This window comes from Onthophagus taurus, chromosome 2 (genome assembly GCF_036711975.1).
Source record: "Onthophagus taurus isolate NC chromosome 2, IU_Otau_3.0, whole genome shotgun sequence".
Taxonomy (NCBI): Eukaryota; Metazoa; Arthropoda; class Insecta; order Coleoptera; family Scarabaeidae; genus Onthophagus; species Onthophagus taurus.
In genome coordinates, this window is record NC_091967.1 from 13,235,206 (window position 1) to 13,252,287 (window position 17,082).

General features: G+C 33.4%; 5 protein-coding genes and 1 non-coding gene across 9 annotated transcripts; 2 read left to right on the plus strand and 4 right to left on the minus strand.

Moving 5' to 3' along the window:
* The first annotated feature begins 1,669 nt into the window (after positions 1 to 1,669).
* On the plus strand, positions 1,670 to 5,310 carry LOC111425981 (lysosomal Pro-X carboxypeptidase-like). 2 transcript variants are annotated; one of them, XM_071194310.1, is made up of 5 exons: positions 1,670 to 3,318; positions 3,375 to 3,557; positions 3,951 to 4,674; positions 4,731 to 4,920; positions 5,018 to 5,310. In XM_071194310.1, exons 1-5 carry the CDS (start codon positions 3,182 to 3,184, stop codon positions 5,092 to 5,094), a joined length of 1,311 nt encoding a protein of 436 aa, XP_071050411.1. In that variant the 5' UTR covers positions 1,670 to 3,181; the 3' UTR covers positions 5,095 to 5,310. The 2 variants fall into 2 exon arrangements, with proteins under 2 accessions (XP_071050411.1, XP_022916072.1); XM_023060304.2 differs by having other exon boundaries at positions 1,671 to 3,318; positions 4,731 to 5,299.
* A 474-nt stretch (positions 5,311 to 5,784) lies between these two features.
* On the minus strand, positions 5,785 to 9,238 carry LOC111425953 (X box binding protein 1). The gene is made up of 3 exons (XM_023060243.1): positions 8,858 to 9,238; positions 7,196 to 7,687; positions 5,785 to 6,528 (listed from the first exon to the last, which is right to left on the minus strand). Exons 1-3 carry the CDS (start codon positions 9,001 to 9,003, stop codon positions 6,447 to 6,449), a joined length of 720 nt encoding a protein of 239 aa, XP_022916011.1. The 5' UTR covers positions 9,004 to 9,238; the 3' UTR covers positions 5,785 to 6,446.
* A 3,019-nt stretch (positions 9,239 to 12,257) lies between these two features.
* On the minus strand, positions 12,258 to 12,329 carry TRNAC-GCA (transfer RNA cysteine (anticodon GCA)). The gene has a single exon. It is a non-coding gene; the product is annotated as a tRNA-Cys (tRNA).
* Positions 12,330 to 12,418: 89 nt separating this feature from the next.
* On the plus strand, positions 12,419 to 14,032 carry LOC111425883 (tetratricopeptide repeat protein 17-like). Its single transcript, XM_023060178.2, has 4 exons — positions 12,419 to 12,879; positions 12,940 to 13,183; positions 13,236 to 13,649; positions 13,704 to 14,032. The coding sequence occupies exons 1-4, from the start codon at positions 12,575 to 12,577 to the stop codon at positions 13,866 to 13,868; spliced, it is 1,128 nt and encodes a 375-aa protein (XP_022915946.1). The 5' UTR covers positions 12,419 to 12,574; the 3' UTR covers positions 13,869 to 14,032.
* Positions 14,033 to 14,465: 433 nt separating this feature from the next.
* On the minus strand, positions 14,466 to 15,860 carry LOC111425863 (nuclear transport factor-2). 3 transcript variants are annotated; one of them, XM_071194311.1, is made up of 5 exons: positions 15,801 to 15,860; positions 15,622 to 15,742; positions 15,476 to 15,547; positions 15,296 to 15,394; positions 14,466 to 14,732 (listed from the first exon to the last, which is right to left on the minus strand). In XM_071194311.1, the coding sequence occupies exons 2-5, from the start codon at positions 15,727 to 15,729 to the stop codon at positions 14,619 to 14,621; spliced, it is 393 nt and encodes a 130-aa protein (XP_071050412.1). In that variant the 5' UTR covers positions 15,730 to 15,742; positions 15,801 to 15,860; the 3' UTR covers positions 14,466 to 14,618. The 3 variants fall into 3 exon arrangements, with proteins under 3 accessions (XP_071050412.1, XP_022915919.2, XP_071050413.1); XM_023060151.2 differs by lacking the exon at positions 15,801 to 15,860 and adding an exon at positions 14,996 to 15,112 and having other exon boundaries at positions 15,622 to 15,794; XM_071194312.1 differs by lacking the exon at positions 15,801 to 15,860 and adding an exon at positions 14,992 to 15,112 and having other exon boundaries at positions 14,530 to 14,732; positions 15,622 to 15,794.
* A 363-nt stretch (positions 15,861 to 16,223) lies between these two features.
* On the minus strand, positions 16,224 to 17,057 carry LOC111425912 (zinc finger matrin-type protein 2). The gene has a single exon (XM_023060205.2). It carries the CDS (start codon positions 16,933 to 16,935, stop codon positions 16,336 to 16,338), a length of 600 nt encoding a protein of 199 aa, XP_022915973.1. The 5' UTR covers positions 16,936 to 17,057; the 3' UTR covers positions 16,224 to 16,335.
* Between the last annotated feature and the right edge of the window lie 25 nt (positions 17,058 to 17,082).

Here is a 17,082-nt window from a genome sequence, read left to right on the forward strand (position 1 = left end):
CATAAATTAATCTACAACATTAATCATTTATATTATAACTGTTACACACAGGGGTACAATATTTTTTTACATCAAAAAGCCACACACCACTTAGCAAGAAATTAATATTACACAAGAATTTATAGTATAAGTTAGCGACATTATGGTGTAAGATAAACATAGTTTCTTTTAAAATTAGCCCTCCTTGCATACTTAATAAATTGTTAGTCGTAAAGTATCCCCAAGATTCCCGTAGGAAAAAAAAATGAGGAGGTAAGTGGGGAAAAAGGGATGAGAAACTGGGCGTGGGAGATGAAGTAGGAAAGGGGGGCGTACCAAGTTAGGCAGAGTAGAGTAATAAAGGCACCCGATGATATACGGTAGGGAAAATATTGCCCCCTCGCGTTCCTCAGTTTGCGCCCGCTCGTTTTAAATGTCCATGCGAGAGACCCGGAGCCGAATATGAGTTTTATTCATGAGGGAGGGCACTATATACCTGAGACTTGCATTATGTATTTAAATGCCTTCCTGCGCAACGCCCGGAGAGAGAGAGCATAAGGAAATAGGCGCCGCGACGTCGACGACGCCCAAAGAATGCTGCCGACGGCTACGGGGAGCATTCTTTGATAAGGCGACCACTTAATATTTTACGGTTTGCATAAAGGATTTCAAATTTAATTTCAAACCGTCCGGTCTGGATGGGTTCGTTGCGGTCTGTTTAATTTCTGGATAATCGGAAGCTATCGAGAAAAGAGGACTTATAGCTCTTGCCAGATGAGAATAGAACCGGTTTACTAAGCTGTTAATCTATAAAGTTTAAGTTGTTCATTTCATAAAATCTAACAGAAAGCTATGTATTAATTCCAATAAGATTAGCTATTATATCAAACATATATTGAATAAAAAAAATTTAAAAATGATGAGATGTTATAACTATAAAACGGATGTAATAAACTCTTGTGTACATCATTTTGTTTTCAAACTGAAAACTCCATATCTGCTAAAAAAATAAATAGAAGGTAAAAGGATAAAAACGGTGCAGAAACCTGGAAATACTCGATGTTTGTGTTGTCAATAAACGTGACTGAAATCTCAAGGGAGTACGATGTAATAAATCTACAGATCAGCGAGATCGTTCGCTACAGTCTTAACAACATGTTGTAACCAGTTCATGACCGGGTCCAGTGGGATTTAGTGATACATAAATATTTTCGATTGACACGGTTATAAACTATGAATAATCAAATTCGATGTCGTTTTAAATGTAAAAGAAAAGGGTATACGGGAAATGGAAGACTGTGCATTATAACTTTTGTCGCGATGTTTCAAATTTTGTCGCGAACCGAAAGGGAGATTCCGTAATATCCGTGTGGTCATATGTCATCTTCCTGAAATATCATTCCGACTTGAGGTAAATCTTTTCGGAACGTAAAACTTCCCAGGCCGATGTCACTCTCGCGAACTTTTCAGTATTCTTGGAAAATTCAATTTCTCTTCTATTCTTATCCACTATAATGAAATACCGAAACAGTTCGGTAAGTTTTGATGCGAATTCTCAATTATACAAACTTTATTATTCTGAAACTGTCAAATATTAAAAATAAAAAAATACAAGCTCAGCGACAAACCAAATATCTATATCTGCAAGACTTTCTATTAATATACATCCGATTCGATTTTACTGAGATCGAATTTTTCAATCCACCACTTCGTTTAATAGTTTTTATATCCGTCCTTCTGTCCGTTTCAATCACAATCTCGTAAAAAAAATTTTCTCCTCTCCCGTCTCTGTGATCCTTGTCGTCTTTCAGTTGTCTTCATCTGTTGGATAGATACTGAAATGACCTTAGTCAACTCAAATCAATCATGTCTTCTCCAATACCCTCCATTTTCTGTCAAAGTTTAAATCCTCACTATAACTAACACCCTCCATAAACTTTAATACTATTCACAAACTTTAGTCCCAGCACCATGTCCTACCAGTGGATTGGGAAACTACATTGCAGCAAGGCGGATTATTGTGGTACGAATAGCCCAAACAATGTAAGTACACTAATCCCATACCACGATTCAGTCCCAACAGTGCCACCTCACCTAACAGCACCACATACTTGACAAACTTTAAAAGAGGTTGTCTAAAACTATTTTAAATTACACGAAAATAGAGGACTTCTTTGTTGGGCCTGCAGATAAAAGCACTACTTGATTATGTCAGTTTGAGAGTTTGAGTTTGAGAGTGCTCTGAATATAGAATTGTGCTAGACATCAAAGGCATAAAACCAAAAATATAGCTAATGTTCTATGGAAACCTAAATTATCCACTTTGCTGGATCTTTAGTATTATAGTGATGTTTGAAAACACTTTTGTAGCTTTTTATAATTGTTTCGTGTAAATAACTCAATATTATTTAAAATAGTTATGCTTTTCCACCTAGATACATAAAAAACTATTTTTTATCCTTGCGCCTAGTGTGTCATAAAACTCTTTATTTTTATATAAATCCCCCTAATACAAAATTTCATCTGGTTTCTACGAAACTGTGTCAGTGTCAAAACCGGCGCGTCCACCAAAATTTATTTCACGTCGTAAAAATTTTTACTACAGCTAGTTTATGAAAAAATATTACGTTTACCATACTGTATATACATATGTGCGTTCGCACACCAAAATATGTACTATAGTTCTAGTGTCGATAGCGACGTCGTAATTTACGAGTGCGTAAATTACACCCACTGTCCGCTACGATAGTGCAAACAACTGAATAAATCATAATTTCAAATGATTTGCACCGAGTGATTTGGAAAACACCGACGGCAACCCTGGTTCGGCTTGCCCTAAACACTAATTGACGACTGCACTTTATTACTCGCGATAATAGAAACACGGATTTCGAACATCCTCTCGGACCGTATGTCGAAAGGATCATATATTCACACCGATCTGAGTTGATTTACATCATAAAGATAAACAAATACGTCGTAGTCCATCACATTCAAATTGGAACAAAAAAGAAAATTTAAATAAAATACGTTTTAACCACAAATAAAAATTAGTTGTCACATTTGAAGTCTACGTTATTCATGTAACAAGAATTCTTATATTATGTCTACACGAGAAAAGAAGAATTTGAAATATTTCCACAAAACAGAAACTATTTATTATTTATAGATAAAACAACCCTTGTTGCTGAATGTACATTTTATGTCAACAAGTTCATTTTCACTGATTCGATACACCGTTTTAGTAATTATTGCCATAATTTACGGGATCTACCGATCGAGCAATGCGAATTACACATACGACACGAAGTACATTACAGTTCCGGTGGACCATTTCAGGTTTGCCCTCTATCTTTAATCTAACGTATAAATTAAGATAGTATGACCTTTTAAAGCTTTGCATTTAATCATACGTTTCGATTGAGATTTCTTATTAACGAATTACACTGGAAACCTGGAGGACCTATATTCTTTTACACCGGAAACGAAGGGAACATAGAAGAATTCGCTCAAAATGTTGGACTTATGTGGGAAATGGCACCTGAATTCAATGCAGTTATAGTTTTTGCAGAACATAGGTATTTCTTTAAAAAGTAAAGTATCGATTTTCGCTTATAAAAGGAAACCAACCGTCTTGATTTAATTAGTTATTGACGATATATTATGTTTTATCTATAAGCGTAGGTCGCAATGTGATATAAATCCTTTTGCCATTGATATATCGCCCACTGCGTTCAGGGATAGTCATAAAAGCTGTCTCATCGGCAAATAAAGAGCCTGCGTAGGGAGATATATGTATGCACAACCTAACAAATCATTTGCATAGAAAAGAAATAAATTGGGGTTCAAAACGGAGTCGGCGATACATCAATAGGCAACAAATTTAAACGAAACCAATAGAGAAATTGACCTTGTCTTTGAATAATATCTTACTCATTCTTATCCTTCCTATTTTTTGTTTTTTTTTATAGATATTATGGAAAATCATTACCTTTTGGTAAAAAATCGCATACAAATCACAATTTTGGTTACTTAACCACATCGCAAGCGTTGGCAGACTTTGTGAATTTGTTGGCAGATTTAAAAGAGAAATGCAAAACTAAAAACCACAACAAACCGTGTAAAGCGATAGCTTTTGGTGGTTCTTACGGAGGAATGTTGGCAGCCTGGATTCGATTAAAATACCCTGCTTCAGTGGATGGTGCCATCGCGGCTTCCGCACCCATTTATCAGTTTAACGGCCTCACCGAATGCAATCGGTTCAACGATATATTAGTGAAAGCCTTTAGGATCTCCGCCGGCGAAACCTGCATGCGAAATATCAAGAGAACGTGGAACGTTATTCGAAATTACACCTCCTCATCTAGAGGTCAAACCATATTGAAATTAAAACTTCACCTCTGCAAACTGGTTAAGAATAAAGAAGACTTGGCGCAATTGTTATATTGGTTAAATGAAATGTTCGCCAATTTGACCATGTTAAATTACCCGTATCCTTGTAATGGTTTACCTGAGAATCCAGTTAAAACATTTTGTGAATCTACAAATTTAACTGATCCTAATCTTACCGATAAAAAATTATTAAATGCTTATGGAACTGCTATTCGAATATATGCCAATTCTACTTCAGAAACACATTGTATAGATATTCATGATATTATGAATAATCCTAATGATAGAGCTTGGTATTATCAGGTTTGATTTCCATTTTACTTTCAAACATAAAAATTAATAAAATAATTTCATTTAAGAGTTGTACAGAGCTTGTAATGCCAATGTGCATTAAAGATAACGAAATGTTTGAGAAATCATCTTGGAATTTCACCAACTTCTCGGAATATTGTTACAAACATTACGGATTTAAAACATATCGCCAAGATCTCCCTATATTAGAATACGGAGGCAAAGATGCCGAATACAACAATGTTGTTTTCACCAATGGTATGTTAGATCCGTGGCACGGTGGAGGAGTATTATATTCGTCGCAATACTCGCATGCTCTTATAATGACAGATACAGCACATCATCTTGATTTCAGAGCTCAACATCCTAACGATCCAAAATCCGTTCGTATGGTTAGAGAAAGAATTAGAGATTATGTACGATCTTGGATAAAAATATAAAAAGTTTTTTAATAATTTTTTTTTATAATTCTAATAGCTAGAATTTACACTTGCACTAATATCAGAACTAACACTAGATCTAGAAACATTCGGGTTTAGCCGTCTTGTGTTACTAGTTCTAGGTGTAGTGTTAGTTGTAATGGTAGTGTTAGTTCTAATAGCTAGAATTTACACTTGCACTAATATTAGAACTAACACTAGATTTAGAACTAGAACTAGAAAGATTCGGGTTTAGCCGTCTTAAGAGACGCACGGCTAAACCCGAATGTTTCTAGTTGTAGGTCTGGTGTTAGTGCTGCTTCTAGTGTTAGCTCCAATTTTAATAATTACTCATCGTTATATTACTATATATTCTTATTGAACTAAAACTAGAACTAACACTAGACCTAGAACTAGAAATATTCATAATATATACAAATATTAAAGCTAGCTTTCTTGAGCTAGTGTTAGCTCGTGTATTGGAAAGTTAATGTAACTACTTCAATCTGGTGTTACTTGTACCAACTTAATCCAGGATTCACAAGTAGTAAAAAAGAACACTGTAACGCATATTTATCAAATATAATACCGATAGATGGCGACATTAGTCATTTTTAATATTACCCTGCTTTTTATCAATTTAGGAACTAAAATTCTTAATAATCCTAAATACTTATGTTTGAAATAAAAAAAAACATAAAACTTATATGTTTCACAACTATATTGAAAAGCTTATTTAAAATCGATAACTTACAATAAAGAAATAACACTTAAAAAATATATTTACAATACAAAGATCTAAAACTTTCACCATTATATTTACATAAATGTATCATTGAGAAAAATGCTTTAATTAAACCAAAAATTAAAGTAGCGATGGAAATAATTCTGAGACGCACTCATCCCACAAATCATCCTCAATATTTGGAGATCCTATTGATTCATATCCAGAACTAGGAGTTGGTGACAAAGCCTCTCTTGTAATATTAGGAGCCTCCAAATAACTAGCATCTGAACAAAACGAAACATTTTCAGATGTAACAACTTCCGTTACCGCCTCATCTAATCTCAATTCGTCATCACTAACAATGACAATACACTGTGTGCCATCTTCTAAGTTGCCATACAACGTATCTTCAGTGTTAGTAATAATTTCTGGGATATTGGCGTAATTAGATTTCGGAAGAATATCCTGTAGTTTTGGTTTAGATTTTTCTTTTGGCGATGATTTTTTGTATGGTGAATGTGATTTTTTTGTTGTCAATTTTTTTCTTGTAAGTTTCGATTCTGGAGGTTTCGCAAAATAGTCATGATGCAGGAGGAGATACTGAGAGATCTCAGACTCCAATTCCGATTTAGTATTCGTTAACCTTTCACTTCGATCGGATTCCATGACTTTTGGTGTTTGCCCCACCAATAGTTCTTCCGTCGCAATATGACTCGATTCCTAGAAAAAGTAAAACAATAATATATGTAATACAAATGGAACATATTAGATATAAACAACACCAATTTGAAAGCAAGTAGAAAGCAATAAGAACCACATAGATCAGAAGCGGGATTAATGATATTTGCTGGAATGTGGCGATATTGCAAGCAAGAACTGCAATACCAAATTATGACATCTTAAATAGTAACTTTGTATGTGCTTAACTCCCATACTTTAAGGTGACAGATACAAAAAATACAAGTAATTGATTAAAAGCTACTTAGGTGCTCAATTTTCGCCTTCAGTTTGGATGCGATTTTAAAACAAATTGTTATAGAATACATATTCAGCTACATCAATTTGATCACCAGTTGCATACCAGTTAAGACTCCTTGTGCAAAATATGTGATATTTACAAAAAGTGTAAAATTATAATTTTTTTTAAAGACGTGTATGTACATTAAAAATTAGTGCTCAAAAATCACCTTCTGTACAGCAATAATATCTTAAAGATGATACCATAACACTCATTAAGATAGCTAGAATAATAAAAATACATAATACCAATCATGAAGCCAATCCCAATGTTAATTAGTGCCTATTTACATTGTTAAAAATACTAAAAAAACCACAACACAAAAACATTTCCAATACCAACGACTTCTTTCTACTAAACATTTCTTACTTGGCTATTTGTCTTTTGAGTAGTAGCTTCCAAGTCTGCGGCGATATCTTCGAGAAGGCTTTGGGTGATTTCTTCCAACGAGGTGAGGTCGACGTCGCGGTTGAGCTCATCGAGAAGATCTGGTAAAGAAGGTAAGCCGCCGCAATCTTCTGAACGGCCATTACCGATGACTGTCGGCGACTCAAAGTCGCTGCTGAGTGCCTGACCAGGCCCTGCGGTTGAGGGTTCGGGGTTTCTGTCGAACCGCTCTGGTCATCGCACTCAACAGGCCGACTTTGCGTGCCACAGTTCGGACATGGAACGCGTTGCAGCTGATTGTGGAGATTTCTGTTCTCTGCCAAAACTTTCTCGTTGGTCGCCCGTAAACGTTCGCATTCGGCCATCAGATCGTGATTTTTATCGTAGAGTTCTTTCAATGCCTGTTCCATCTGTTCCATTTTTGCTTTCTTGCGATCTCGAGATGTCTGTGCAGCTACGCGATTTTTTAATTTTCTGGAAACAAAAAATTTACATTGTAATTTAAATATTAAAACATATCATTTTAACATTTTTAAAAACATTGCAATAATTGTGGATCAGAAGAGAATATTAGATCTGCATGAGAGACAGAAGGCACACGAGAGGTTGATTTAGCTAGATCCATGATCTAGCTGTTACGCACACTTTTACCTCACCACGCTGTTACTTACTATAGATACTATGTCTTTATAATTACTTTATTAACCAGGCTTAGTCATGTTTGCCAAGGTCACCAAAGACCTGTAAAGTGTGTTGTGCCAGATCATGGATGATGCATAATGCAACGTCCTGAAGGTAAGGTAAATTGGGAAAGATCAATTATGTGTAGTTCAGTTAATGATTTCCAGGTAAAACATGTTTGTCTAAGTTTGCCTAAACATGTTTTCTTTATCAAGATGAATGAGTATCGAGGTGAAAGAATTGTTGGGAAGGTCATGGATGTTGCACAGTTTCAGATTCGGAAAGGGCAGTTATGTTTACTAAGATTAATGACCTCCAGGGTAGAACATTTTGGATATGGTCAATGATTCCGTTGCTTTGGCGTTGATTGACGTTGCACAATGCTATATGAATTGGGATATGTCAGCTATGTGTACTAAACCTAATAACTCGCAGATAGGCCAAGGATCATAATGAGCTGTAAAGCAAAGCATGATGATGTAGATAAGCCTTGTATTGGCTCATTTCATGTATATGTCAAAAAAAATTTTCTGATAAAGTGCTCAAAGATTTTTAAGGGATCTCCTTGTAATAAATTGATCTTGCATCAATATTCTCAATACAATTGTATACAAACACCTATATTTTATCGTTAGCATGTGTTCTTAAAAATGTTTGCAACACAATAAAATTGTATTGTGCATTAACTCATATAAGTCATATAACAGATTTGTCAAAGATTTAAAATGCATGTCATTTTACTAATGTTAGGCAACATCCCATACACAATATACACATGCATATACAACCAAAAAAATGAACATTTACTTTTGCACAGTCATCGTAAATAGTTACATAATTACGTCAGAAACGTCAAAATGCTTTTAAACTCTTATCTCTGTAAAGATAAGAAAATTTCCCTCTTATCAGCCTTGTTAAAACATACTATTGTATAAAAAAATATATAATTAATACACTACATACTTTCTTTGTATTTTTTCTTCCCATGTTAAGTGATCAAGCCTTCGTTTCTTGGCTCTGGACGAGCCTTCATTTTCATTGTCACCCATGATATTAAAACTGTTGCTGTTATTTAGGTATTTTAAAATCGACGGCACAGTTACACTCATATTTTCTTAGATGAACCGTATATTTATGTATATCAATAAAATATTAGCAAAAAGTTAACGGGAGCTCCGCACGTGTCCGCGTCTTAAACTGTTATGAATTGATATTAAATGGGTCACAACATTACTGGGTTCCGGCTTGTCTGATGCAACAATCTAAAAGTTTTTGTTAAACTAGATTACGTTCTTGCTACGTTGGTGGAGATGGTATATTTACGTCAATAAGTTTTTCATGTATGTGGTGACTTCCTATTGGCTGATATAATCATGTGAACCCCCCACCGTTCATATTTCTACTTATTAATTCGATGAATAATTGATAGATGGAACTGTATTGAGTGCGAAAATTATGCGCAAGTAAAAATAATTATTAATAGGAGTAAAAATAACTTCATTAGTCATCGATTTCACAATTTTATACAAAAATTACTTGTTTTATAGTATTATGCAAAGCAAAGTGGATTTTATAACAAATTATTAAATTGCATTGGATAAATTGTTTTATTATGATGATACAAAATCGTATTTTATTTCCTTCATTTTATGATTTTATTTCAAATATAGATAAGACAATCAATTCTGATAAATCTCTTTTCACAAACAAAGGGGATTTTTATTATAAGATTATAAAATAATAAAATTGATAACTTTGTTTGAAAAGAAAGTCCAGACATTTATTAATCTTTTAATAATGAACCAGTAGTATTCAATTTAATTGTTAATAAATTAGTGTCAGACCGAAGATTCGGTTTCGGCCAATTTCGGCCAAAATGTGAATCTTCAGTTAGAACAGAAACTTTGTTCTTTATTCGTCTATTAGTCTTAGCTAGTTTTTGTCTATTCTCGTAACTGCTTTAGCTTGCGCGTACGGAATTTTCATCATGTTTTAAGCAAGATGAAACAAGAAAGACGAAAAACAAGTTTTGATTTCTAAGACAAAAACACTGCTGCCTTGTCAAAAGCCATATGTAAACTTTGCAAAAAACTTTATTCTTTGGGCAGCAACTAACCAAAAAAAAACTATACATGGATTGAAGCCAAGGTCTATAGAACATAAGGTTACCCAATACCGATTCTCCTCCTCTGAGAGGCAAGATGGGTCAGTGACGTAGCTGGTTCTATGAACAACACAACACGATGCGAGGATTAAATATTTTATATAGACTGTACCACAGTATAGGCACGTATAGGGTATCTTTTATTCTGACTGTATCGAACCAGTGACGTCAATTTGCGGGGTAATAATCGATACTACAGAGGCATAGGGAATGAGGTAACCTTATGTTCTATAAACCTTGGATTGAAGCTACTATTGTCCAAATTTTACAATTCAAAGATTACACAAGTTTTGAAACAATCACAGATGGATGAGAAGATAAATGAAGCTAAGTTAAAAAAGAAAGATGTGACAAACATTAATAATAACAATCGAATCTCATACAATGTAGGTTGACAGATATAACAAATAGAATGGCGAAAGAACCGCAATGGACTCAGAGAATTGATAAGGCCAATGGACTTTATAATTGTCGACATGCTGTATAGTGGAAAGTACTGCTTTGAGACTTAGGTTAAGTTACACGACCGATGTATGGATAAATCCATCAAAGTCGTGCACACTACTGAGTTTGACAAGTAATTTCATTCAGCGCAGAAGGTATAGAAACAGCGATACAAAGGTGGAGAAGAATCATAGAAATATATAGACCTTAATTCAGAAAGACCAAGATGGATATTAATGACAGCGGTCTCTGTAGTCGTTACAACTTTGAGTTTTATCTTATATTGCGAACCAGCGATGATTAAATTTATCAAAGTACCGAGGTTGCGATGGATTGGCCATGAACCCAGAATGGATATAAAAGGTACCAAAAGAATTATCTTTGATCACCGTAGATCTGAGAGTAGAAGATTGGTTTGTGAGGTCAAAGATACCATTTATCGATAATGTGGAGAATGACCTAAGAAAGTTAGAGACGGTAGACGCGGGATGAATATGTTTGGAAACAAGTTAAGGCAGGCCAAGGATTACACTCAGCTGTAGAGCCAAGCATGATGATGCATTGTATCGGCTCATTTCACGTATAATGTCGTCAAAAAAAGTGTTTGTGATAAAGTTTTAAAGCTGAAAAATATTTCCATGCGTCACTAATGCCCCAAACATATGACCAAGTGAAGGCAAAAGTAATGGACTTAATCAAACAATGCGACTGGTTAAGTTGCACGACCGATGTATGGATAAATCAATCAAAGTTGTGCTCACTACTGAGTTTGACAAATCATTTCATAATGGGATCACAAAAATTGAAAGTTATATTGGAAGCTACTGTACTGGAAGAGAACCACACCGGCGTTTAAGTTCCAAAAAAGCTTACTCGAATTGTTGGTGAATGGAACATAAACAACAAATTTTTCTATTCGCCATAGGCCGCATACACCTGCAATCAAATTCCGCAACAACCGCTGTTTTGCGAAAATTGTGGTTGCAGAAATTCAAATGTTCATCTTTCCAAGTGTTTGAGCAGCTATGGCTGTTTCGAACTTTAAACCCTCATAGGTAAGTCCAGATGTAAGATACCTTAAAGTAGCAGATAACCTTTGCTTGGGCGATACTGCTTCTCTCAATATTGTGTCTTGTTTTTGTATAAGTGGTGCTACCATGACCAATAATTTACCAAAAGTAGTGGAATCCGTAAATAATTTTTATAGTCTAATGGTGAACACAATTTAAGTTCTTTGAGAAGATTTGGCTAAAAAGTGATCTTTTCGTAACCATGTTTTCATTTGCTTCTTTTTTCTTTTTCTAACACATTATAGCTAAACAGGCTGTTTCGTCAGACGTCATGTTTCCGTGCGTACACAACACAAGCAACTGAAGTTTGTATAAAGTTGTGTATAGTGTATGGGTAACCACCTTGTTTGCACAATAACCTGTTGCGCAACGTCAGTTTGTACAATTTGTTTGCAGGTGTATGGGGCCTAGGGATAATACAGCAAATATGGGTTGTGCAACGTGTATGGCGCTATTTGTTGTTTATCTTTCATTTTGCAGCTGGTCATCAATGATGCTTATTCAGAGCAGAAGCATAGAAGCAAGAATAAATAGGTGCAGAAGAATCACTCACTTCACTTGTTCACAAGGAGTGAACAAGCGACCAGAAAACTGAACTGTCAAAATCAATCACTACTTCAAAACATATAGAATACGACAATGCGATATACGTACAAATTTGATTTAAAGTATAAAAAAAAAAAGTAGGGGACACCCGGGCTTGAACCGGGGACCTCTCGATCTGCAGTCGAATGCTCTACCACTGAGCTATATCCCCATGTTATAAAGATCTCTAAAATGTATATAAAAGTATAAACAAAAAACATCTGTTCCTTATTTAACTTATTTGACAGTTCAAATAACCTATTTTGTTTATACGAAACTCATCCAAATGTGTGATTTATCAAAAAATAAATATAAAGAATTTTGAATGAAACGCACCGATCCAAACTCAAAATCGTATCCAATAAGAAACAAAAATCATTATAACGATATAAATAAGCTATAATAATTCCAAATAAAATGATGGGTCAAGTCCATAATTTCCAAATTTTTACTTTATACATACTCTGTCTGGAAGTATTATCAATAAATTCTCGAACTTCATCCATGTGGAAATTAAATTATGATGAGGATAAAATTGTGGAGGTTAATCCGTTTCAACAAATACTTTCAATATCTTACGATGACAAAGCATTGCAAGAATTTGGGGAGGATGACCCTATCTTTGGAATTATTACTTCAACTGTGTATATTGAACATTCTTGGATAAAACAAGGTGTGGAATATTATTGCACAAGGTGTACACAACAAAATCAAAGCTCAAAGTGAGTCTCACAAAATTATGTAATAGATTTATCATTAAAACAAAAAATTAAAATTTTTAGGAATTGGACGAGAAATATTGATATTAAAACTGAACAAGAGAATATAGATGAAGTTTTAGACTGTGGAAAACCGGTAAATTTTACTTATTACGACAATTTGGTAGGAATTTTAAATCGCAATAAACATCCCAATGTCCCTGAACCACGATTAGATTTAATTTTAACTAAGTCAAAGAAAACTGGTAAAGGATTGGAGTTCGATATAAATGCTTTAGAAAGGCGTTTAAAAAAAGCCAAGAAAGAAGTAAAAATTTGAAATTATTTTAAAATATTATTAAAAACATAATTTTTTGTAGAAACCTAAATCCATCCATCTTTATAATCAAATTGGAAACTTTTGGAGAATAAAAGGTAATTCAAGAAAAGCAATAGAATGTTTTAGGAGAGCTTTAGCTGTGTCCCCACACAATGCAGAGGTTTTACTAAACCTTGCCAGGGTTTTATACACACTCCAATATTTAGATGATGCAATTTACTTAACAAGAAGATCCCTCGAAGTTCAACCTCCAGATAAAGGGGCTTGGTTACAATATTTCACATTGGGAGAAATTTTTAAAGCTTATGGACAACATCAAGATGCAATAGTACATTTAAGGCATACTCTAGAGCTCAAACCAGGTTTTGAACCAGCTCAATTAGCTTTAAAGGAAATGGAGGAAACTCCACCCGATCCTTTACATACTTACACTTTAGTTATTATTATATGTTTGGTAAATATTAACAATTAATTAAAATAATCCTTTTTTAACATAAGTAATTTTTAGATTTTGGCAGTTTTATTAGTTGTAATAACATCTATGGATACAACTGAAACAGAATGTCCAGAAACTAAACCTCATCGCCATTTTAATAAAGCTATGGCGATGAGATCTTTGAGAGGACTTGGTATATCGCAAAGAAGTTCGCGATCAAAAAGATTGTCATGTTAAATGCTTCCTGTTTAGATGAGAGTTGTTTTGTTTCCCTTTAATTATTAGTTAATCGTTTTAACTTATTATTTTTTTTTTAATAACCTCTCCAACTATTTGTAATTGTATTGTTTACTATTGATGTGCCATTTTTAAATGTAATAATAAACTATAAATGTATAAAATATTCTTTGATTATATTCATTGTGAGTGGTAGGCAACCCAATATGCTAGTTGAATACTGAAGACGAGTTGATTTTGAGTACAAAATCGTGCCACGAAGTGAATATTGGAACACAAAACGTCTACTTACAGACTAGAAATAGTGGTTGATGTATAAAGAAATAAAACATAGAGAAAAACCCATCCTGGAATTTCGCAAAACTTTTGCTTATGAATAATGCAATCTCAACCTTCTCTAACCTAGATGCTAAATATCTGGCGTGTATGATGCGAAAAACTGATTCAGTTATATTGACCAAGCCTTCATGGTGATTAAAAGAATGTTGTTAGTCATATAAACCAAATCAGGTTAGCCCAAAACTATTTTGTTGGTCATATTGACCAAGACGACAGTGAATGTGTTAATTTGATAGAAGGAATAAATAAAACAAGACATATTCAAAAAATTTTAATTATTGACGAACATGAAAGCATCGTAAAAATTAAAGAAAAGAAAATGTATGTTGCTTTAAGCCGAAATTAAAAAATCTTTATAGTTTTTTTTTGTAACTGTATATAAACTGTATGTGTTAAGAAAATATGTATCGATTAAACTGAGTCATGGATTCCCAATCTGAAGATGTCATGTTGTACATAGAAGGATGTTCCTAACGGCTTCAATACAAATATCTGACAGAATGGATGTGGTGGATCTTCATCAGTCTGAAAACAATTCTAAATTAGTTTTAATTCCACATAAAATCATAAAAATTAAGAAAAAAATAAAGCTAAAACTTGGAAGCTACCTTAGTCACATAGAAATTAAAATATTAAATAGGAAAAAAGGCACAGCATAAATTAGTAAGAAACATAAACAAATAGGGGATGTGCACTTTTTTGTGTGCAAAATCGTATTATTCATTGTTCTGTTTTTATGTTCAATTTAAAAAAAGCATATCTGTACGCAAGACAAAATACGTACTGACCGACTAAATCGTATCATGGAGAACGAGACGGAAAATGTCGTGTTGTAAAAAAAAGCTGCCCTCAATGGGTTTGAGCACAAACGTTTGGACGTATGCGTGAGGCATATCTTCATCAGTCTGGGCAAATATTGTATAACTAAAGTATTCAAATAAAAACCACTCAAATTCTAAACAAAAAATTTTATATAAATCTATGACATTTCTTTAAGGTTTATATCAATTTCTGTTTAAAATTGAGGTGGCAATTACGCATATAAGTTTATTATTAAGTAATAATCGTAACAATAAAAAAAAAAATACCTGCAGTCTTCCTAGTACGTTTATTAAGATGCCACCATCGAACATTGGTTGAGAATCAACTCCCGTTATTATTCTATTTATTTTTTGAAATTGTAAGCTCTAAAAACATTTAAAAAAAAATAAATTTCATTACATACAACAAAAACCTAACCCCAAAAAAAGACAAACTGTCAATCTTACATTTAATTTCTCCATGATTTTAGCAGCGCCCTGGAGTTGGGTGCCCTCAAAGGTCATAAATGAGTTCTCGGCCTGTGTACGAAATAGCATCGGTCGTATTTTAGGATAGCGGGTCGCGCTTTTTTTTAATATGATTACACACTTACGCCATACAAATTAACTAGGTTACCTCGCTGGGTGGGATCGTCGAAGACCGCATAGTATTGTTGGACAAAACCCTTCCCTATCGCTTCGTATTGCGGATTTAAAGCCATTAGATACGGTTTTCTAAAGAAATTAACAAAAAATAAGGGCCGAAAGAACCGCTTTTTTTTAGAACACTAACCTCCGTCGAAATGACAAAACGAGAAAACGGCTAGAAATCTGTCTAGTGTTGTTGTTGCCAACCATAAAGTAAAAGATATCACTTAAAAATCGTTTTAATAAAAAAATTTTAAAATTTTAATTTTTTATTAATCCATTTCACTTCCTTTAATTTATTTATTCGCTTAAATTGAAATATTAATTATTATAATTTAAATTTAATAAATTAAAAAATTTTAAGTTTTATGCTGTCAACATAACTTATGGTTACTAAATTTAATTTTATCATTTAAAAACTTAATTTGGATTAATAATTCTTTTAAAAATTATTCTTTTTATTATTTATACTTATTATTTTAATTGTTTTATAACAATCTTAAAATTTTAAATTAAGCTGATACCAACATTAAAAATTAAATCCCTTAGTGTTAATTGAAACACAAAATAATAACAATTATTTTATTATTACCTCATTAATTTTAGAATCAATGTTCTAAATTAAATTCTAATTAATATTACAATGTATATATACAATAAAAAATTAATCTTATTTATTATTATTTCTTTTTTGAAGAACCAAACCCAGAAAATCCCATAATACTATTTATTTCACTAAATTGTTCACTATCATTATTCATCTCTTCCGCTTTACGTTTATTTTCTTTTCTCTTCTCTCTTCTATACTCTTTAAGTTTTTCTTCTTCTTCAGCGATTTCTTGCATTCTGGAGGCCATATCATACTCCTTCTTTTTTTCTTCCATTTTTTTCTTATTTAAAGCAAAACGTTGTTTAACAGTATCCAAATTGCTTCGTTCAATTCTCATAGACATTCCTAAGTTACGTTGGTGTTTCTTTCCGTTAATATGATCGAGAAAATTAATAGAATCTTTAACAACGCAATCGCACACATTACAATAATATCCGCCCGATTGCGACGTGGGTGTATTTTTGTTAATAACTATGCTTTTTCCCAGTTTAGAATCCAAATCGATTTTGTAATCTCGTTGTTTTAAAAGTTCACGTTTTATCGGGGGACCTTTTTTCTTCTGTTCAGCATCTTCTTCACGTTCGCGTTCTTCTTTTCGTCTTTCTTCGGCAAGCTTTTCGTATTCTTCCCGGTCCCATTTTCTTCTGTGATCGTCCGGTTTCATCGACATTTTAAATAATTTTATTAAAATTGGTGTTTGTAATAGAAATTAGTTTTGTTAAAAATGGTGTTGTTGTTGTTGAGAGTTTTTGACGTATGACACAACTAACTTCACACAAAAGAAACTTTTTTTTCTTTTTATAACGTTTAAATTGAA

Coding starts and splice junctions, on each gene's coding strand:
- LOC111425912 (XM_023060205.2), bottom strand. CDS start 16,935: ATGTCGATGAAACCGGACGATCACAGAAGAAAATGGGACCGGGAAGAA.
- LOC111425883 (XM_023060178.2), top strand. CDS start 12,575: ATGATGGGTCAAGTCCATAATTTCCAAATTTTTACTTTATACATACTC. Junction 13,184..13,235: donor TAAAAAAAGCCAAGAAAGAA/GTAAAAATTTGA, acceptor AATTTTTTGTAG/AAACCTAAATCCATCCATCT. Junction 13,650..13,703: donor TAGTTATTATTATATGTTTG/GTAAATATTAAC, acceptor AGTAATTTTTAG/ATTTTGGCAGTTTTATTAGT.
- LOC111425981 (XM_023060304.2), top strand. CDS start 3,182: ATGTCAACAAGTTCATTTTCACTGATTCGATACACCGTTTTAGTAATT. Junction 3,558..3,950: donor ATAGTTTTTGCAGAACATAG/GTATTTCTTTAA, acceptor TTTTTTTTATAG/ATATTATGGAAAATCATTAC. Junction 4,675..4,730: donor ATAGAGCTTGGTATTATCAG/GTTTGATTTCCA, acceptor ATTTCATTTAAG/AGTTGTACAGAGCTTGTAAT.
- LOC111425863 (XM_071194311.1), bottom strand. CDS start 15,729: ATGGCTTTAAATCCGCAATACGAAGCGATAGGGAAGGGTTTTGTCCAA. Junction 15,395..15,475: donor AAATCATGGAGAAATTAAAT/GTAAGATTGACA, acceptor AAATGTTTTTAG/AGCTTACAATTTCAAAAAAT. Junction 14,733..15,295: donor ACGTACTAGGAAGACTGCAG/GTATTTTTTTTT, acceptor AATTGTTTTCAG/ACTGATGAAGATCCACCACA.
- LOC111425953 (XM_023060243.1), bottom strand. CDS start 9,003: ATGAGTGTAACTGTGCCGTCGATTTTAAAATACCTAAATAACAGCAAC. Junction 7,688..8,857: donor GAAGAAAAAATACAAAGAAA/GTATGTAGTGTA, acceptor TTTTGTTTCCAG/AAAATTAAAAAATCGCGTAG. Junction 6,529..7,195: donor CTCAAAAGACAAATAGCCAA/GTAAGAAATGTT, acceptor TACTTTTTCTAG/GAATCGAGTCATATTGCGAC.